General features: G+C 42.5%; 1 protein-coding gene across 1 annotated transcript in view; it reads right to left on the bottom strand.

Moving 5' to 3' along the window:
• Nucleotides 1-23,201, bottom strand: part of LOC308261115 (neuronal acetylcholine receptor subunit alpha-7) — a gene marked incomplete at both ends in the record, with an annotated part of 111,980 nt that overhangs the window by 9,108 nt on the left and 79,671 nt on the right. Inside the window, one exon of the mRNA XM_080692828.1 lies at nt 3,312-3,391. Within this exon, the coding sequence (XP_080548954.1) occupies nt 3,312-3,391 (80 nt within the window). The remainder of the gene's footprint in view (nt 1-3,311; nt 3,392-23,201) is intronic.

The following is a 23,201-nucleotide window of genomic DNA, read 5'->3' as shown; positions in this document are numbered from 1 at the left end:
AACAGACAAAGGGGAACTTGTGGTGTGAGGGAATGTTCTACAACTGGGATGAGATAATGGTTGCATAACTCTTTAACTAGAAATCATTGAATCAGGTACTTAAAATTTGTGATATGTAAATTATTTATTATTTTCATTGGTACGTTGTTATAATCATGCATCATTATGAGGCACAGGATGGCAGAGTCATACGTGCACATATCACACATTTAAATTCTACCTCTACGAAGCTGTTAAAAATGAACACATAATGTACTCTCAACACTTGGGAGGCTGAGTCAGGAGGATCACGGTTCACGGACAGCCTCAGCTACTACTTGGTGAGGCCCTTTGCAACTCAGTGAGACCCTGTTACAAAATAAAGAATAAAACACAGGTCTGGGGGTATAGCTCAGAGGCAGAATGTCCCTGGGTTACATTCCCCATTCTTAGTACCACACACAAAAAACCCACATAAAGTGTGAAGGCGTGAAGTCACATTATAACCCAGTCTATATTTCAAAACTTGTACCCAGAGCATTCCTTATACTCCATCTCATTAAGCAGGGGCAGAAGAGCGTTCCAGGAGCATCTGAACCATCCCTCCATGATCCTAAGGCACAGGCAGCCCTCTACCTTTCCTGCCAGTGTAAAGAGGAGTCCTGGTAACAGCACAATGTGCTCTTTCCTGGCCGGCCGCCCAGGGCCACCAAGGTGGGGTCACAGGATGGAATCCAGCTGCTGCATTGAGTTGGTTTAGGGTCCAGAGCATTGCTCCAGGGGCTGAAGATGACCGCAGCCCTCAGGACAACGTGCAGCACCATATTCTACCGATGGCCACCGGAGGTTGTTCAAGAAATGGCTCTCATAATAGAAGCTGCAACTTCCAGGCTTGATGAGAGGAACTCTGGAGTGACAGAGAGCATTCTGCAGCCCAGGCGACAAGGGGCCTGCTGTAAGAAGAAATGGCTGGAGTAAGGGGGCTGAAGGGAGCAGCCCAGAGCCAGATGCTTTAAGACAGAAAACCTGAAAATTTCTTTAATCTATATAAATACTACTGGGAGGTGTCTGTCTTTGATAGTTGTTTGTGTGTGTGTATGCGTGTGTGGCACTGGGGTTCCTGGAAGCCCTTCTACCTCCGGGCTACACCTCCAGACCTATTTTATATTTAATTTGGAAACAGCGTCTCTTAAGCCAGCGTGTCTGGCTTCGAACCTGTGCGATCTTCCTGTCTCCGCCTTCCAAGCGCAGGGATTACAAGCGTGCGCCACCACACCTGGCCTGTCTTTGATAGTTTTAATCACTTATTCATTTGCTTATTAGCACTTGGGCCACGTGGGTTTGAGGAGTCATGGGTACTAAGGTACCCATGCCTGAGTGAACACAGCCTCTGCCTAGGGGATGCTTATCGTCTGCCAACAGGAAGAGCGTGTAAACGACCGCCCAGAAGACAAAGCCAGCTTTGCTGGGAGATGCCCGATGAGCAAAATGGGCTACTGCTGGAGAGGGTGTTGTGGTGTTTATGAGTGTTAATGAGTGTGAGAATTTGTGGTGTGTGTGTGTGTGTGTGTGTGTGTGTGTGTGTGTGTATGCAAATGCATTATGAGTGTGTTTACTGGTGGAGGCAGGGAATGAGAGAGATAGTGGCAAATTTCTTGTGAATAGGAAGTTAAACAATAAACAAACCAGACAGTTCGTAGGGCAGGCAATCCTTGAAAAAATATGTAAAAACTATTTTTTTCTAAAAGATTAAAGGAAAAAATAAGGTTGGTTAATTTCCATGTGCGGAATCACTCCCTAATAGCCTCAAGGCAGTCGAATCTCAGGCTGTGGCCTGCTCAGCGAGCTTGAGTATCAGAGAAGTGATGGGCTCGGGTCAGGAGGGCCAATTCCAAAGAGGATCTAACCATGCGGAGGCTAAGAAGAGAAACTTGTCCAGGAACAAACCACCAACTGGCTCCCTTGTGAGCTCTGGACCTAGCGCCAACCCCATCAGTGCTCCTGAATGCATGGATTGAAGGTCGGATCCCAGCACCCCACCACCTTCCCCAGCTCCTGGCGTATCTGCCAAGATACTGGCCAGTCAGCAGGAAGGAAAATGGCGGGCTGCAATGGAATAGAGAAGGCCTGTTTATCTGGCTCCTGGGAAAGGGCTTGCTTCTCTGGTTTGTGCATCGAAATGGAGACCAAAGGACTTGATTATCGGGCTTACAGATTAAAAGGAGAACTGGAAATTACCTAATAGAAAAACGTGCTTTAACTGTGGACTTACTTTTTGTTTTAATGTGCTTTTATTGGTGCACTATAGTCTCACATAATAATGTAAATCTGTTTATAGTGACATACGTGTACACAGCACTGGGCGCCCTCCCCACCTCCCCATCTCCCCCTTCCCAATACAGAGTAGTGTGACTAACATTGGCATATTCACATATGTACACATAGTTGATGGTAGTATTTCCCTTAATGAACCTCAGTCTGCCTCCTGCCCTTCCCTTAGACCACCTCCCTGGCTCCACTGAGGTTTCCCCTCCATTATGTGGAGTCCCTCTTGTATTCTGTTTACTGTTTACTAATAGCTCGTGCATATTAGAGAAAACATAGGACCCTTCACTCCCTGTGGCTGGCTGATCTCATTTAGCATAATGTTCTCCAGGGCCTTCCATTTCCTTGCAGATGGCGTAACTTTGCTCTTCTTTAGTGCTGAGTAGAATTCCATTGTGTGTATTTCCCATAATTTTGCCATCCATTCCTCTGTTGATGACACCTAGGTTGGCTCCATAATTTGGCTATTGTGAATTGTTCTGTGTCACAATTACCGACTTCAAATTATACTACAGAACTATAGTAATACAGAAAAGCATAGTATGAGCACAAATACTGACACATAGACCAATGGAACAGAATAGAAGTTACAGGAACAAATCCACACACTTAGAGCCAATTGTTTTCGACAAAGGTGCCAAATACATACACTAGAGAAGAGACAGCCGTTTCACCAAATGGAAAAACGGGCTCTCCAGTTGTAGAAATGCAGAACTAAATCCTTACCTTTCACCCTGCACAGGCATGGATTTACTCTAAGGCGAAAATGGAAGAAAATAAACATATAGCATACGCTGACAAAGACCGCTTGAGCCAGGAGTCGAAGGACAAAGGGTAAGATGGCGCCCTTAATGCGAGGAGACCCGAGGAAAAGCAGAGGGAAGAAGAGGAGGGAGCAGGTGCTCACGGCACAGAGCCAGCCCACCCTGCAGGTGGGCAGCCATCAGGACTGACACCCCTACAGGCTTAAATTCTCAAACCACAAGAAGACAAGAAATGCCTCTTACCTGGAGGGAGGTACTGGCAGTGTCCAGAAGAATTGACCAAGACATTGGTGTGGAACGTGGCATCAAAACGCTCGTCAGCACTAGACACAGGGAAAGAGCTGTATGAGCCCATGCCCCAGGCTGTGGACCTCTCAGTGCATTAAGGTCTGCCGTGCCTGGGGGCAACCCACACACCCGGCCCCACAGCATCACCTCAGCTCACCGGGGAGGCCTGCTCAGACCCCAGCTTGGCAGAGGCCAATGTCTACACCATCTCATATGAACTATGTTTCATCATGTATAAAAAAACAGAGCTCTTAACCCCCCCACACCAAAAAAAAAAAAAAGCAATTTAGGAGGACACCAGGGAGGAGAAATGCCAATTTCTGCAGGATATGCAGGAACACATGGCCAGCCTGTCAGTCCCATGGAGCAGGGATTTTAACCGGCTGATTTCAGAGATCTAGTTTCAGCTTTTTAAACGGGGCACAGCGCTCCGTTGATGCTTTTAACAAAGGTATCCCAAATGCAGGTATCCCAAATGCAGCGGGCAGCTGCGTACCAGCAGTGCCCAAGAGGGGTTTGGGGCCACAGCTAGTGATCACAAAGAGACTGGGTTAAGACGGCAAATTAAGTATAAGGTTTAGATGAATGCACTCCAACCTTCTCCTCTGCCATATGAAAAAACCTGTAGCTAGAAGTTACAATTTAGATAAACACACACACACACACCAGGAAAAATTCTATTAAAATTGAAGGTGCGTATTAACTATAGTTTGTATTTTTCTCTCTTCTGTTGCCTTCACATCTGAGACCTTGCTGCCCCTGGAGGGACCTGGGATAAATCAGTTCCTAGAAATGGTGAGCAAGTCCTTCATAAGTCCCTTTCTATAGCAAATCTACCCATCAGAGTCCACACTCAAGCACCTGCTCTATCAGGCTTTCTTACTCAGGGTCACTGTCTCTGTCCTAACCACCCCATGGCTGGACACTAGACAACTGGGAAAAGTTCCCATACTTCAGAGTCCACTGAAGTTCTTCAAACTGTTCTATGTAAACCTGCTTACTCTGCCTGGCCTCCTTCCTTCCCAGAAAACCACAATATGGGGGTGGGGAACAGGGTCTGCCATGATAATCGATGCAGGAGGTTAGATGTCGGAGATCTCTGAGAGAGAAAGGAGGTGCAGATCAAGGAGGGGAAGAAAAACTGGGTTGAAAAACATCCTGGAGAGCCATGTGTGGTGGCGCACACTTGTAATCCCAGCACTCGGGAGGCTGAGACAGGAGGATGACAGTTCACGGACAGCCTCAGCTACTTAGTGAGGCCCTTTGCAACTCAATGAGACCCTGTTTAAAAAAAAAAAATAGGGCTGAAGGTTTAGCTCAGAGGTAGAATGCTCCGGGTTCCATCCTCAGTAACACACACACACACACACACACACACACACACACACACACACATCATGAATCTAATTAAAGATAAACTACAATCAATCTTCTAATAAGAAAAAAAGTAAAAGGTCGGATGTTCTTCATATTTGGAAGCTAGGGAGGACATGGAACACAGGAGGGTCTCCAGACACAGGAGGAGAAACCTTAGCGGGGAAGGAGGGGACCTGACAGAGGGAGGTGGGGAAGACTTGAAGAGGGAAAGCCCTCGAAGGACACGATGTGCACAGACTTGTCAGAGCCCATCACTGAGCTGAGCCTGGGAAGATGAGGAGGGCGAGGGCGTGGGATGGGCCAGGGGGCTTCATGAGTGCTGTGGGCATGTGTGCCTCTATCGCCCTAAGCTTCATCATGACGTATGGTTACAATGCACCAATAGAAAACCCCAGAAACTCAAGAGGGGGAGTGTACAATAAGTCATGATTTGAATATGAAACAAAAAGTATAATGGCGTTTAAGGGAACGCAGACCCTCATAAAAGGATAGTCCACTGAAGTAAACAAGGTCACATTGCTATTTTACATCTAAACTCCCAAAGAGAAAGACAGAGGCTGGAGGGCCAGGGCGCAACTCCTCTTCACTTGACTGGAGTCTGTATCTGACTATATCAATGAGTCACATGATACATGGTGACTGGGCACAGACTAACTGAAAATGTAAACGTCTACAAGCTCATGGGAGACAGTACTATGATACTAGGTTCCCTATAGTACTAGGTTCCCTGGAACCCTGAGATTTTTATAGAGGTGCCTTGGGATTTCCGTAAGAGTCAGATCCCAAAACTTGCTTTTCTTTGTATTTGAAAAGGATAACTAATGTCAACACACGCTCAAATGCCTGTAGGCAAAAATTTTGACTTTGCTGAGATTGCCAGTGTATTAACTTCCGTGACCCATTCAACTCCCTTTTGGATGAAAATTAAGCTAAAACTTTTCTTGTCATGAATATACATAAACGTGAATCTCCATATAAGATCTCAGCAGCTGTGCACTGTCCTTTAAAATAATCAAGTTTGTATCCAGGTATGGTAGCACAGTGTTTCATCGGAGCAACTCGGGTTTCTCAGGCAAAGAATGTCAAGTTTGAAGCCGGCCTGGGCAACTTAGCAAGACTCTGTCTCAAAATAAACAGTAAAAGAGGCTGGGGGAATAGCTCAGTGATAGAGCCCCCTGGTGTTTTCCCCCCAATACTGTAAAAAGAAACAAATTATTTTGTACCTACAATTATAGCACAGAACCGACTCCAGACCTAGACTTGTCCCCGTCCCTGCCAATGGTTCCCGGCAGCAACAACAGAACATGTGGTCCAGTGCCATGATACGGATGGATCACCATTTTGCAAATTTTAGGCTTTGTTTTTTTCTCTAATTTTTATACTTATAGTAAGTAGTATGAACATCTGTTAGACCAGTGATCCAAGTAAACAAACCAACAACAAAACCCAGTTCCCAGAAGCTATTCTTCCAAGCAAATTCAGATCCATTTAAGTGAAGAGACGTTCAAGATCACAAGGGGAATAGGTTAAAATAAGATTAAAAAAAGTGTTGCCATTAGCAACAGCTTACCCATGGGACTCCATGATTTCTGAATATTGTTCATCCGAACAGAGTATTGTGATACATGGGATGTTATCAAAACTCAAAAATCAGCATTCATGATCATGGGTTTTATGGTTCTTTCCCACAGGCAGGTTGATTCTATCATCAAATAATATAAAAGTAAACGTGTGGAACAGACTGTGCTAATAGCACTTTATCTGTCTGGAACATAGGGCTGGAGATAAGATTAGTTTGAAACCAGGGCCCTGCTGCAAAACACTACATGTGAAAAGAGCTCTCTAATACAAGAAGTCGAGTCCCTCTGAAACCTGTGTGGCCAAGGAGACTCAAGGGCTTCTATGACCACAGCCCCCGGACAGGTGACCGCAGTGGCCTTCTGCTCACAGATGCCAACACACGATGGCCACCGTGCAGCGCGATCCCACGGCCTTGCAGCGGAGGAACACTGAAAACTGTGGCAGTGGGAGCTAACCAAGGGTTTCATTTCCCTCTTCTCTCTGCCTTTGTGTATATTTAAATTTTTCTGTATTTAATAGTTGGAAAATGGTCAGATCTATATTTTCTCCCTTGACTACTGGAAGACACACAATGTGTCTGTAGGGTGCATGAGGATTCTCGACCTGGCCCATGGGTCCCTGCATGAGCTGCCTTTCTCTGGCCACCTTTATCCTTCAACTACAGATGAGCTCGCATCTGGCACGGGAGACCTTTGAGCCCCACCCCGACCCCAGAGGGGATGATGGGTGAAGTCAGCGCAGATGGTCAGGATGCAGGCTCTCTGGCGGTGTGGTCAGGAGAGGCCCTTGCACAGTCTCTGGAAGACGGGCATGCCCATGGCAGGGGCATAGTGTTATCACATGCCTGAAGACAATCTGGAAGGTGAGATTTCGGGAATTTTGGTATCCTTGAGTGCTGGTATTGTAAATTTCCTCCAGTATTAATTTTCAAAGTGTAAAAAGCAGTTAGAGTCTGGGCACTATGCAGGCATGCGGGCAGGGAGGGGAGGCAGCCATTACACAGCAGAGCTCCCCTCTCTCTCTGTGCTTTGTTCTAATGATTAACTTATAGTGAGAATGTAAAGGAAATTAAGCCCTTTAGCCTTAAAAGCCCTCAAGACAATTAAAGCCTTTAGCTCTAAACATAAGTAGAGGCAATCAGTGCCTCTGTTCACCTTTTCTCCTTTGTGACCCAGTCTGGGTATGAGGAAGGGAAAGATGGGCAACCAATACAGCCCAATACAAGAGAGGTGGGAGCCAGGTGGCTTACTGTCCCTGCACTCAGTAAGGCCATGGCCAGAGGAAAAGAGACAGAAGCATCATTTAGCTAAGAAATAAGTTACTAGCCCATTGTCCTGATAATGTCGATACAAACATACCCATACAAAATCTATTTGAAGGCCTGGGACGGTGGGGGGAACAAAGTTCTACTTTCAGGCTCTCCATTGTGTAATAAAGACTTGTTAAAGCGGCACCAAGCTGTCTAAGAGCTTCAATTTCCCTATTCAACAAACCGTAGTTGAATAGAGGAAAAAGAGTCCACAGCGCCATTACAACCATAACACTTGGACCACACGGTGAGTGAGATGCTTCCCGAGCTTTGAGGCTGGAAAGGGGGCTCAGGATCAAACTGAGGGTGGCCGTGCCAGGCAGGGCTTGGGGACCCAAGCCTTATGGGATTACGAGCTGTGCCCTGAGATGCAGTGACAGTTGAAGGAGGGAGCGCCCATGAGGCCGAGTTGGAGTGACTCTGGACTTAGAACTCTCCCTTCTCCACTTCCCCTGGTGGGACATTCTGGTACTGCACCTGTACAGGGTTTGGGCCCTGGAATGAGAGTCCCTGATCTCAGCCTCAGGACACATTCCTCAGCTCTCTGTAGCACTGATACCCCACCAGGGAGCACAGAAGCCCCACCCTAGCCAGGAAAGCAGAAAAAAAGCAACTGAGACATTCAGAAGGAAGGCATCATCAGACCCAGGGACCCAGCTAGAGTCCAAGGAAAAAGAACGGGGCAGCCGGCCAGCAAGGGAACAGGGGTCCACAAGAATATGGATCTGCTTCCAAGGACAGATCGCGATGAATAACAATAGTAAAATCCAGGCACACCGTGTTGAAACAGAGAGGACACTATGCGTGGGCACTAGATGAACCTCCAATCAGTAAGGTCTCCTGTGGAATTTGTCCTGTTCCTCTGAGATTTCAGCATCCTTGAAAGACTGAGAGGAGGAGAAGCCGAAACCATGAAAACGACACCTATCTACAAGTCATACAGGAAGAAGCCCATCTGCCTCAGAAGAAAGTGGGTCTAAGGTACTGTTTATTTTACATTTCTTAAGAAACAACACAAAAAGCCGCCAACTACATATTAAGACTCAATGTAAAAACATTACTGATGCCGGGTGTGACTAGATTTCAGGAGGGAAATAAGTTTGCTCACAACAGATGAAATTTGTCAGATGAATTTTACGTATCTGTATCTAAATACATACGCCCTGCCATAGACATTCTGGTTTATTTCTGTAATTTATTCTGAAACATTAAAGGTCTGCAACCAGCTATGTGGCCTGTTACAACTAATAACCAAAAAGTCTCGGCAGAAACAAATTTTCAGGGCATTTTTACCTGCCAGAGATTCCAGGAAGTGTCTGGGGCATTAGCAAGAGGCTTCTAGAAGAATCCACTCAAAAAATAAATAAAACCTTTGTTACCAGGGACCAAGGGGGCTGGAGTGGTAGGAGATAGTGAGGTAGAGCTCTAAAGATACAGAGTAGCAGCACATACATAGAATTAAGAAGTCTAGAGATCTACCATAACATGCTAATGCCTGGTAACATTTACTATATTTGGGAATCCTGCTGAATGAGAAGATTGTAGCGGCTCCTGCCACAGAAGCAAACATACTTTGAAAAACTATTAGTAACCCTGAGATGATATGTATATTAATTTGCTTTACTATAGTATTTTATTATGCATGTTTATTCTATAATATCAAGTTATAGACCATATACACAATAACATTTATTAAAAAAAAAAGAATCCTTAACCAGGTACGGTGGCACATGCCTCTGAAGCCAGGACTTGGGAGGCTGAGACAGGAGAATGGCAGATGAGAAGCCAGTCTCAGCAACTTGACGGGATGCTCAGCAACTTAGGGGGACCCTGTCTCGAAACAAAAATAAAATAGGAATGGGGCTGTGGCTCAGAGGGAGAATGCCCTGGGTTCAGTACTCAACATCAAAAGATAAAGGAGAGGGGAGAGGAGAGAGGCAAGGAGAAAGAGAGGGACAGGGAGAGCTTTCCTTACTAATTTACATGTTAACTATAGCATGGATGCTATTACAAGAATTATATATAACACTGGACATATTATAACAATGTTATAAATAACATAGGAAGAACATCACTTGACTTTGTTCCATGAGCTATGAGTCTCTGACCCAGTACCGTCCAGCACCATTACAGAATCTTCAAAGTGTTGGTATTTGGCAGGGAAAGTCCTTTAAAGCAGTTCTTTTTCTTCAAAATTGTCTGAGCTATTCTTGACCTTTTGCTCATCATTGTAAAGTTTAGTATCTACTTGTCTGGTCCTATTGAGACACTACTGAGACTTCAGTTAGGAGCCCATTAAATTTGGTTTGGGAAAATTTGACATCTTTAAGGCATGGAGTTTTTCTGGACATAAACTGACATAACTCAACATTTTATGTAGGGCTCCATGCATATGTATTCATACTTTTTAATACCTAGAGATGCTGAAAATAAAATTCATTAAGTTACATTTCCAATTGTCTACTGTAAGAGAACAGAAATTCATTCAATATTTTATACAGATCTTCTTTTATAGCCAACATCTTTTGTCTAGATCATTTCTGTGAGTTTCCTATGTAAAAAAGAATACAGTTTATGAATGATTGTTTAGTTCTTTCTAATTCTGGAACTCTTATTCTTTTATTTCTCATTATTTAAAATTACACAGTCACTAAAGTATTTTTTAAAGTGATAGCAACTGATTCCTTATTCTGCTCCACATACAGTAATTCTCCCTTACCCATGGGGATATATTCTAAGACCCAGTGGGTGCCTGAAACCCCGGATAGTACCAACCCCCAGTACGCTATATTTTTTCTTATATATACATATCTGTGATAAAGCCTCACTCCCAAATCAGGAATAGTAATATTGACAATAATAAATAAAAAATAAAATAATAATAAACTAATAAAAGTTACTGAAACTTCTAATATCTACAATTTATTTTGTCAGGCATAAAAAACAAGAGTAATTAACTCTTCATCCTTCATCCTTCTGTTGGGTAATTATGTGATACAGTGAGTGTGAGAAATTTAGGAAATGCAGTTTTTGTGCATATATTTTTGTTCATTGCAATTTTTCTTTTGTTTTGAAATAAAGGCTAGATGCTTCTAATCAAAATAAGTAAACTTGTGAGCTGCTTATTTCTGAAAGTTTCCACTTAACATTTTTTTAAATCAGAGTTGACTGTGAGTAATTGAAATTGATAAGAGTCAATCCAAGGTACAGGGACTAGTGTCTAGCTGCTGTAATGTTTCAACACTTACTGAGCTTTCGGTAAAGATTTTGTGTCAGGTTAGGAGAGCTTTTCTTCTCATTCACAAGTAGGTGTTCAATAACATCAATTGTGTTTTTTTTCCAACTACCAGGATAATGATTTTATATGTGAGATTTTAAAAATTAAACAAAACTGTCATTCCTGACAAAAACCTAAATTTGTTATAATTTTTAAATTACTGTTAGTTTATATGCTTATATTCATAGCACTTTATGCTAGGTAGAACTTGCCTAAAAAACTCACCTTCTTTGAATTTTGTTTTAGACCATATTAAGAGAGTGAAAACACAAATTACAGTCTGGAAGAAAATATTTGCAAAAGACACAGTTAACACTGGACAGGCTGTGCTGTCCACACTACAGGAAAAACTCTTAAAATGTCACAATAAGAAAACAGATAATTCAATTGAAAAGCAGTCCAAAGACCTTAACAGACATCTCACTAAAGAAGAAAAACAGATGGTGGTGAATATATGAATATGGTGCACACCATACCAACGGGGGATAAGGAATGAGCTATCATCACACACCTATCCAATAAGGAATGAGGTATCATCACACACCTATCCAATAAGGACTGAGGTATCACCACACACCTATCCAATAAGGAATGAGGTATCACCACACACCTATCCAATAAGGAATGAGCTATCATCACACACCTATCCAGTAAGGAATGAGCTATCATCACACACCTATCCAGTAAGGAATGAGCTATCATCACACACCTATCCAGTAAGGAATGAGCTATCATCATACACCTATCCAGTAAGGAATGAGCTATCATCACACACCTATCCAATAAGGAATGAGGTATCACCGCACACCTATCCAATAAAGAATGAGGTATCACCGCACACCTATCCAATAAAGAATGAGGTATCATCGCACACCTATCCAATAAGGAATGAGGTATCATCACACACCTATCCAATAAGGAATGAGGTATCACCACACACCTATCCAATAAGGATTGAGGTATTACCACACACCTATCCAATAAGGAATGAGGTATCATCACACACCTATCCAATAAGGAATGAGGTATCACCACACACCTATCCAATAAGGATTGAGGTATTACCACACACCTATCCAATAAGGAATGAGGTATCATCACACACCTATCCAATAAGGATTGAGGTATCACCACACACCTATCCAATAAGGAATGGGATATTATCACACACCTATCCAATAAGGAATGAGGTATCATCACACACCTATCCAATAAGGAATGAGATATCATCACACAGCTATCCAATAAGGAATGGGATATCATCACACACCTATCCAATGGCCAGCTTGTTAAAAAGTAGATATTAAGCTGGGCGTGGTGGCACATGCTTATAATCTCAGTATTTGGGAGACTGAGACCAGAGGATCCTGGTTCACAGACAGCCTCAGCTACTTAGTGAGGCCCTTTGCAACTCAGTGAGACCCTGTTTCAAAACAAAGAATACAAAAAAAATAGGACTGGGGGTTTAGCTCAGAGGTAGAATGCCCCTGGGTTCTTCCATCCCCAGTACTGCGAAAAAACAAAACAAAACAAAACAAAACAAAAAAACGCAGCTTATAATCCCAGCATCTGGGATGGTTAACATTTTATTTCTATCATCTAATCTTGGGCTTTTGATTTCTCCCTCCTTTCTTTGATTCATGTTTTCTTTATTATTTCCCCTCTTCCTACATGTTGGGAAGACAAAATATATTGTCTTATGCTTCTGCTGATTGCTCTTATATTTTTATATAACTTTTATACCTTCCTTAAAGTTGTACTTGCTATGCTCTTCCAGGGCAAATGAGGTAGCCTGAGTGTTTTACCACCAAGGACACTCCAGGTTGTGTCTTGTATCGCACTGTCTTCCCACATTGTAATCCCTTCTTGTGGTTTATTTTTCCCAGAAGAGGGGGCTGAACTCAGGGCTTCATGCATGCTCAGTACACACACTGCCACTGAGCTACGCTCTCAGCCAGCGCTTTGCTTTACTACCCCCAAGCTTAGACATCCACATCTGTTTATATATATAAATTTTTTTTGGTGGTACTGGGGTTCCTGGAAACACTTCTACCTCCGGGCTCCACTCCCACACCTACTTTTATACTTTTTTATTTGGAAACAGGGTTTCTTAAGCCAGCGCGGCTGGCTTCGAACCTGCACGATCCTCCTGTCTCCGCCTCCCAAACGCGGGGATTACAAGCGTGCGCCACCACGCCCGGCTGACATCTGCTTATATTTAAACCTAAATGTTTACCAGTGCCCTGCTCACTGTTCTTTCTCATGCCTGATTCCTGAGTTTATCTTCTGACCCTTTCTTTTTAAATATTTATATGAAATCTATTTCTTTTTACTAACACACTTTTACTGGTGCATCATTATTATTACACACCGTAGTGAGATGCGGGTGATACGGACATACAAACCCATCACCAGGTGAAATCCCCTGCGATACCACCATACTCCCTTCCTCTCCCTACCATGTCAGTGAGCTTGGTAGTACAGTGGTGCCTTGATATATGGACAGAGAATCATTTGAACTGTGTCCTTCTTCAATCCTTCTCTCCCCTCCCGCTATTCTACTGGTCTCTCCCATCATGTACGTGATTCCCGTTTGTTCTCTAACTTTTGTCTAGCTCTGGTTGTTGTTTTAACATTCGTATGGCCTCTGCAGAGTAAACTGCTTTGGTCTTCGTCTTCCTGAAGATACCTTGATTTTGCCCTCCGTGCAATTAATGGAACAGAATTCTAGGTTGGTGATTATTTCCTTCCAGTGCTTAAAAGATATATTTTATTTTTTCTGATTCTATTGTTGCCTCCGAGAGCTCCGCAGCTGGTCTCCCTGCCAGCTCTTTGCCATAAACACTCTCTTTCCTTCCCCTTTTCCCTGCTCTTCTTTGGCTCTGCCTCTTCTGTGGCGTTTTCTGCACAACATCTCTCAAGGTTTTTTCTTATTACACATCTTCCCTCAGCCTGATGTCTCCTGAACCTGCAGATTGATGTTTTTCATCAACATTATTAAATCCTCGGCCATTGTCTTGGAACATCGGTTCTGTAGGACGAGGCCGGAATAGTGGAATAGCATGGGTCTCACCAAAGTGTGAGTTAGCACACTTTCACGCTGCCGTTGCCTGAGCATTTCTGCAGCTCTCTCTGGATGGTCCCACTTCACAGATGCGCCAGCTCTGAGTGGCCTGGTAATGACTTCACTGGCAGTGTGCTGATGTTCTGCCCACGTAGGTAAACACATTCTGCGTTCGTTTACAATCCATATCATACTCTCTCTACGCCACATAGGTCTGTGGTGGGTCAGCTTTCCCACTGCCTGGCTCCCTCCTGTCAACTGAGTTACTAAATTATTTTTAACAGGTACTTATTTTTATATCTGCATATAAGTTTTTTCTGAAAATCATCTTTTGAACACCTCTGCTACATTCTTTCTGGGATTGTCCTAGACAGCTGTAGCCCATGTGTGTTGGGACCATTATTTCCAGGTGAGAGGAGCCTACCCTCTGTCAGGCAGAGTTAAGAGCACCGTGTCTCTGGCAAGAATTCGGCCTCCACGTCTTCTTGCTGCGTGGCCGTGGACACGCCACGCTTCAGTTGCTTACCTGCAAATAGTGGCGCCACTTTCCTGAAAGGTCCTTCATAGATGAAACGTGTGAGGAACAGAACCCGGCACACAGAAGCACCATGAGAGGCTCAGCTATCATCTCACTGCAACTGCTCTTGTCTTTCCTCTCTTCTGTTGGCGCTGCCTTTGCTGAGTCATCAAGGAAATGGCCTCTGCCCCTCAACCTTCTCCCCGGACACCCTAGGCCTGCATTAAGTTTTTTATTTTGATATATATATTCATCTCTATTAATTTGACTTGATTCTTTTCAAGCTGCTTTCCAAGGGGTGCGTAGTTCTTTTGTGCATTCGGTTCTTAATTGTGTTTGATGATCTGCCTCCGGCTGTGTGAGTGAAAGGCATGCTCACAGTGAACTAATTCTTCATGTTTGGAAATTTTAACTTACAGTTCATCTTCTGCAGTTTTCTTTCTTTCTTTTTTTTTAAACTGAGCCCTCTTCTTCTTTTCTATACTCTTTTATTCCTGATAAAGCCTTTGTGTGCAATGCAATTTTGCAAAGTAGAGGAGGGCTCAAGAGACGCAGTGGCAGCCTCAGTGTGCATCTCCAAGTGTGAGACTTGCTATAACTCACTGAAAAGTGACCAGACTATTTTTTATGTTGTTTATAAATGAACCAAGGGTCTTACACATAATACTTGGCAAGCACTCTACCACAGAGCTGTGTTCCCAGCCCCTACTCTTTTCAATTCTGAAACAGGGTCTCACTAAATCACCCAGGCTGGCCTGGAACTTGTGATCCTCTTTTCTCAGCGTCCTGAGTGGCTGGATTGTAGGCAAGCAATGCTGTGCCCAGCCTGGGCTGATTTTTTTTTTTTTTTTTGCAATACTAGGGATTAAACCCGGGGGCCCTCTACCTCCAAGCTACACCTCTAACCCTATTTTTTAATGCTTTATTTTGTAACAGCATCTCACTAAGTTCCAGAGGGTCTCACTAAGTAGCTGAGGCTGGCTGTGAACCTCCCAAGTACTGGGATTACAAAGGTGCACCACCATGCCCAGCTTGTAGGCTGATTTTTTTTTCCAAGAGAGCATTTCCTTGTAGATTGAGTAAGAAAATTGATGTCGATCTAAATAAATACAAAGTCCAAATAAATGAAGTATATGTTTCCAGAAAAATCCCACTTCCGAGGAGTGTATAAAGAGAACAAATGATGATGAAGTGGTAAGGTTAAAGATTTAGAACTGAGAAACACAGTAACTGGGATTAGAAAAGCACAGGCTGGACTTAACAGAAGAGAGGGGGAAATCAGTGATTTGAAGATAGAAAAGAAATTATGTAATTTGAACAACAGATATAAAAGAGACTTTTTTTAAATGGAAACAGAGCCCGTGTGTGGAGGGGGGCTACAAAAGTATAGCAAAAGATCAAATACTTGTGTCATAAGAGTCTCAGAAAAAGGAAGAAGATGGGACTGAAATTTATTTGTAGAGATAATGCCTAAAACTTTTTTCAAATTTAGCAAAAGATGTAAATCTATAGAGCTAAGGAGCTGAATGAAACCAAAACAAGATAAATCCAAAGAAAGCCAATCAAGCATCTGAAACCTAAACAAAAGAGAAAATCTGGATGCCAGGAAGGGAGAAATGATCCATTAGGGAAAAATGAATTTAAACGAAACAAAACGAAATTCAAATGACAGGAGAGTCTTCATCAGAAACCATGGAGAGCAGAAAGGCACGCATAACCTTCATTAAGGGCCCAAAGCGAGCAGCTGTCAACAGGGGTTCCTACAGCCAGTGAGAATATACCTCAGGAATACTGAAGAGATGTCAGGGCATTTTAAGAAGGAAAACTAAAAGAGTTACTTGGAGAAAATACCTTAAGGAAGTTTTCTCTTTTTTTTTATTAGTTTCTTTTACTGGTACATTGTATTTATACACCATAATGGGATAAGAAACTTGTGTGGGCATAAATGCACACATCACCCCCACCCAGTCCCCACCCCTCCCCATCCCTCCCTCCCATGCTTGGTTTAGTGGCTGAATAAGTACACCATGCGAGTTTTCTTAAAGGAGAAAAAGAAGATGAAGAAAGATAAAATGTCTGACCTTGAACCAGTAAAAAGATGTTGATCCTAGTGGACTATAATGTTACACTGCAACAACCCTAAAATAGGCAAACAAAGAGACGTTCTCAAAAACACTATAAACAAATAAAAAACAAAAGGATCCTAGAAGAAACGTTCCATCACCGATAGGAAGGCTCTGGGAAGAGGAAGCAGATGAGAAAATATATCCACACTGCAAATATTATTCAAACAGAAAAGAAGAATGACTACACTGTTATCAGATAAAGTAGACCTCAGAGCACAGACGTTATGAGGGACAGATGTAAATTTACATAGCGATAAAAGCTCAATCCACCAAGAAGACACAGCAATCAAAACTGCTTTCCCAAATGAGGAAGCTGTAAAATATGTGATGGAAATAAGGAAAGAAGGAAATAGGCAAATTTACAATTATATTTGGATACTTCCAACACGCTTCCCTCAATAACTGATGACGGGAAAGCTACACTAGACAGAGTCAGCAAGGGTATCCAAAAACTTAACACACTGTCAGCCAGCGGGACTTGACTGACACTGAGAAAACTGGCTACCGACAACAGCAAAAATATTTCTTCATTTAGCCCCCAAAACATAAATCAAGAGAATATATCGTGAGCCATAAGACAAACCTGAATAAATGTAAAAGGTGTGAAATCATAAACAATGTGATGTTTTCCCACAACAGAATCAAACTAGACATGAATAAATGAAAGATAACAAGAAAATCCCCAAACCCTTGGAAACTGAATAGCAAATTTTTAAATAATCTATGAGTCAAAAAGGAAGCCTCAAGAAGATTAAAAAAAACACTGAACTGAATGAAAATTAAAAATATAATGCAGAGATATGTGTGAGATACAGGTAAAATGTGAAGAGGAAAATTAGTCAATGTCTACATTAGGAAAAATAAAATATTCCAAGTCTATAGTCTCTGCTCACTCAAAGAAACCAGAGAAAAGAAAAGCCTCTAACAAGTAGAAGAAAGAAACTGATAAAGGTCAAAAGACAATGAAATGAGAAGATAAAAAATAATAGGAAAAAAGTAAGGTAAACAAAAATCTGCTTCCTTGAAAAGACCAATAAAATTGACAAACCTAACTAGGTACAGTGGCACACACCTGGAATCCGGGTACTCAGGAGCCTGAGCCAGGGAGATTAAGGGTTCAAGGATAGCCTCAGCAGTGTAGCACAGCTCTCAGCAATCTAGCAAGACCCTGATTTAAAATAAAAAAATAAACAGGGCTGAGGATGGAGCTCAGAGATAGTATACCCCTAGATTCAATCCCTAGTTACACACACACACACACACACACACACACACACACACACACACGCATACACACAAACTGTTAAGAAAAATCAATCTGGTTGTATCACTACAGACCCTATAAGGATCAGACCCAAAAGGATGGCAAGGGAATACTGCAAACGACTCTTTATACAGATTTAATGACTTAGTAGAAATGCACTGATTCCTTGAAAGCCACAAACTACCAAAATTCAACCAAAAAGATATAGGTAAGCTGAAAAACCTAAAGACACTTAAACAAACTGACTTCATAATTTCAAAAATTCCTAAAAAATAAATTCAAATTCTGATGGAAATTCACTGTTCACTAGAAATTTTTCCCAAATATTTAAAGAAGAACGAATACAAATTCTTTCATTCTCTCCAAGGAAACAGGCTAGAACCCTGACCTTTGTCAACTCAACTAATTCAAGAGGCTACTGTCCCTGATACCAAAAATAGTGAAGGTGCAAAAAGAAAAAAATAGTTAAAATAAAACTATGATCTAGATTCTCCCCCAAACAGATGCAAGTGCCTGTAACAAATTATTAACAAACATATATATGTAGTATATATAGGAAGTTATTTGATAAAATGGAATTTTTCCATTGGTACAAAAGGGTTCAGTAATTGATAATTTATCAATATAATCTACCCTAGTAAGAATCTGAAGAAAAAGTCATGATTAGATCAATTGATATAGAAAAATCAAGTGACTGATTTCAGCATTCATCCATAACAAAAATTCCCAGAAAACTGAAATACAGGGGAACTTTCTTAGCTTGAAAAAAGAATTCCTACAAAAAGCAACACCTAGAATTATGTTTAATAGTAAAAGAGGATGTTCCCCCCCCCGAGATTAGAAAAAGATAAAGATCTACACTTTCAATGTATGTTCAATACAATACTGGAAGCCCTATCCAGGAAAGTCAAGGAAACAAAAGGTATGGATATCAGAAGGAAAGAAAACCACCCCTATCGCTGGACAACATGATGTTCTATGTAGAAAATACCAAGAAACCCCTAAAAGCAAAAGCATCAAAGTCAGAAGACAAAATCAACGCACAAAACAGCTGTGAGTCGATCTATCCCAGCAGGAAACATGGAACCCTGAAGTGTCAGACCATTTAGAATCGCTCCGACAATGAAGCACCTATGTATAGATCTCACAAAACACTGCAGACACGTACGCTGAAATCCACGAGACGCTGATGGAAAAAGTCAACAGCAAATGAGAGAGAAAGAGAGCGAGAGAAGGAGGGAGGGAGGGGGAGAGAGAGAGACAGACAGACAGACAGACAGAGGGAAAGCATCCCTCGACTGTGGACTGGAAGACATTTTAGTAACAATGTTGATTCCCCAGAATTGTTCTGTAAGTTTTTACAAATTCCCTATCAAAATCCTAGGTAGGACTTTGTAGACATATTCTGACATCTGTAATAGACCAGCAAAAGAACTAAAATAGCTAAAAGGAAGAATTAAAAGAGAGGAAGTACTCTACTCCATATTACTTATATCTTACTAAAAACCTAAAGCAACCAAGACAGAATCGTATCAGAAGAGGGACAGACGTGGAGGTTAATTAGAAGAGAACGGAAAACCAGAGGGTAAACTTACTCGAATATCCCAACTGATCTCTCTAAAGGTATGAAGCACTTCAGAGAAGAGAGGTTTTGAATAAATCAAGGGGAAACAACTGGAAATCTATAAACAAGAAAGTTAAACGTCCATTTTCACCCCAGCTGTACAATAGCTGATGATAATAAACTTATAACAAATCGCAGGCATACACGGAAAACTCACTAAAGAACTTGGACACGGATGAACAGGCCCAGGAGCAGTTGGCGTGTTCTTCCTGGCCCTGCTCCCTCCGCACCGGGCACGTGTGTCAGAAGCCAGCTGGGGTCTGCAGTCCAATTGCGGCCTGAGGTTGTGGGGTCAGGGGTCTACAGCCTCGCTGTGGCAGGGTCTCAGGCCTAGGGCTAGAGTTTCCTCTACAGTCCTGTACCGGGCAGTGGGGTCAAGCAGGGAATCTCTGGACTGTCTTCGAGAACTCTCTACAGCTCAGGGATTTCTTAAGGGGTTCTCTAAGCTTTACAGCCCCTTTGAGTGCTTGAAAGCCTGTGGCGCGTCTGGCTTTGTGCCTTGCTTTTTCTAACTTCTCTAAGAAGCTCCCGCGCACTTTTTAACAATGGGGACTGCCACTCTGTCTTGCACAGGGTCTGATAATGCAGGTGTGAAGGAAAAGGCTCAGAAGCCTGCTGCCTGCTAGTGGTCCTTCTGATCAGACTCTGAAAGGCTCTGCCCTGCTGGGCAGGAACACTGCCTTCGCCTTAATTAGGTGGGTGCTAGGAGAAATTTGGTGGTTTCCAGTTGTGAATTTCAGCCCAGGTACTAACCTCAATAACATTCTTGCCTCCCTCCTGCTGACCAGAGAAAAACCAACAGAATGATGAATGGCGCTCTCACCACAGGGCTTAGAGCAAAAGAATGATCAGAAACTTGATTTAGCCATCAGAATGCGCGCCCTGGTGTGGCCCCAGTTTGCGCTCCTTGCTTCTCCTATGGATGAATCAGCTCTGTAGTCACCGGTGACGAATCAATCATTAAAGGAATTCAGATGTGTTTTTAAATTAATAGCAGATTTGTACCGTAACTCTAACTTAGTTCATTTGGCGTTCCTAGACAGACTCCTCTATAAACTTCCAGGTGATATTTCTAAAGGTTATTGTTGTGAGCCAGTTAAATGTTCTGTACCTGCTGGTCCATCCATTGGAGACTTGTCATAGGTACCAACTGGCTTTAAAGGTTGCAATTCTTTTTCTTTTTCTGTGATGGGGCTTGAACCCAGAGGGGTCCTACCTACAAGCTACATCCCCTCAAAGACCTATTTCATCTTTTATTTTGAAACAGGGCCTAAGTTGTAGAGGGCCTTGCCATAAGTTGCAATAGCTGGTCTCCAACCTGCAATCGTCCTGTCTCAGCCTCCCAAGTACTAGGATTACAGATGTGCATTTGCTTTTTTTTGTTTTTGTCATTGTTGAGCTGGTACTGAATATTAAACCTAGGGACAATCTAACTGAGCTATACCTTCAGCCCTATATATATATATTTTTGAAACATATAAATATATATATATATAATTTTTTTTCACTAACTTGCAGAAAGCCGCTCAATTTAATTGATGAGGCTGTCCTTGATCCTGCGCTTTCCCTGTCTCAATCTCCCAGATACTGGGATTACAAGTGTGGACCACCAGGCCCATCTCCCTAATCGCCATTTTAACAATGCCATAATTTTCCATTAAGGAGATGTATCCCACTTCTTCTTTGTTGGATATTTGGTGTCTGAGTTTTAAAAATGTTGCCTTGAAATAATTACAGTTAATAACAAATTGAAAAAAATCAAGAAAGAGGCACACCTCCCTGTCCCTCCTACTTTTCTTCAATGGTTAACCCTTTGAAGTAACTCTTGTGCATTATCAAAACCAAGAGAGACTGACACTGGTACCATACCCAGCTTATTTGGATTCTCCCATTTTCTCTCTCCATGCATTCCTGTGGGTTTCTAACCTCCTGCACCTGCATAGACTCTGGTGGCCCCAACACAAGAGCTGCACCATCCCTGCATGAAGTCCTCACACTCAGCCTGGAAAATGCCCGTCGGTTTCCCGTCTGTAGCTGTGGCTTTGGAGAACACTGTGCCCAAGTATAGTTTGTTCCCTCTCGAGATGCTGAGCCGTGGTCCCTCCCTGGTCTGGGTGGTCCACAGTGTGTCCAAGCACTGACCTACTGAGAGTCACTCAAGATATTGACAATGTTGGATTACTGCAAATATGACAGCCATGATGTCCCTTTCCATTTATTGTCTAGTTCAGTCTTTTTCAGATAAGAAAATTGCTAAATCTAGTTTATGCTTATGTTTTTTGCAGATATGACTTTTTCTACCTCTTTTTTTTTAATTTTTGGTGGTACTGGGGTTCCTGGAAGCCCTTCTACCTCTGGGCTGCCCTCCCAGACCTATTTTATACTTTTTTAAAATTTGGAAACAGGGTCTCCTAAGCCAGTGCGGCTGGCTTCGAACCTGCACGATCCTCCTGTCTCCGCCTCCCGAGTGCGGGGATTACAAGCGTGCACCACCACGCCTGGCTCTACCTCTTTATTTTTAATCTTATAGATCATTTTGATGAACGATTATCTCGTGTGTACATCTGGCAATTAGATTGTGATTGGTGCTACTGCTCAAACTAGGAGTGTGTTTTGCTTTGGGGGAATTAGCATGGGACTCAAACCCATGTGCGTTTCGCGATCCGTGACTGACCTTGTGTTTGCTATTCTTAGTTGTCTCTTGCAAAACTATCTTTTATGTTGGAGAGGAAAATCTTTTTCACTAACTTCTGCTGTTCAGTGTGAGGGAGCTCTAAACTAAACTAACAAAAGACAGATGAGCAAGAGTAAATATTTTTATCCATGTATGCACATGGATGTATGCAAAAAAATGTGACTTTCCAAATAGCTAAAACGAAGCGAAAAAAAAAAAAAAAACCTTTATCTATTTCCTTGTGTCCTGAGGTCAACTTGCTGTATGACTTCATGGGAACTGGGGAGTGGGGACGCTCTGAACCTCCCACCCATTCAGTCACATAAACTGTAGACTTTGGCACATCTGACTGTTGGGCTACATTTTATTATTTCACGTTTTTTGCCCTGTACTCTACTTAAAACATTTTATCATGTAAATATTAGCACACTGCCTTATAAACTGTTATAATGCCAAATAAAGTAGGGAGGGGTTTATTTTCTTCACTAATAGGGGAGCTTGCGGGGCGAGAAAGGCTTCTGTGGGAAGTACAAATGGGTTTCAATTAAAAAAAACAAGAATAAGAAGTTTGTTTCTGGTCCTCCAATAACTACTCTAATATTCAACACACATTTATCTGTACATTCTCACTTTGTTCCTTTAACTGGGGCATTTCTTTAAGACCCAAAGCACAGACGCCCGAAAGCTAACCTTCACGGTTACTTTATTGGTGGTGATGTTACTTATTTTTTCCCCTCAAGCTCTGCCTGACCCCTACCTGTAAATCATTATTTATACTGAAAAATATCTTCAAGTATTTATACTGAACTATGAATCTTACTGATTTCTTGGCTATCAGATTGATAGACCGTGTACTATGGTTCGAATACTTGTCTCTCCAAAGCTCAGGTTGAAATTCACTCGCCACTGTGGCAATATTAGCAGGTGTGGCTTGAAGAGGTGTCAACCACTGAACTCGGCCCCCATGAATGGCCCGCAGTGCCATTTTCAGGAGAGTGGGCTCGCATGGGGAGCGGTTCTGCTCTGTCCCAC

The sequence above is a fragment of the Muscardinus avellanarius genome (genome assembly GCF_963383645.1).
Source record: "Muscardinus avellanarius genome assembly, chromosome: 3".
In the NCBI taxonomy this organism is placed as follows: Eukaryota; Metazoa; Chordata; class Mammalia; order Rodentia; family Gliridae; genus Muscardinus; species Muscardinus avellanarius.
Note: the sequence above shows the minus strand (reverse complement) of the source record. Positions and strands in the feature narration are given on the sequence as shown.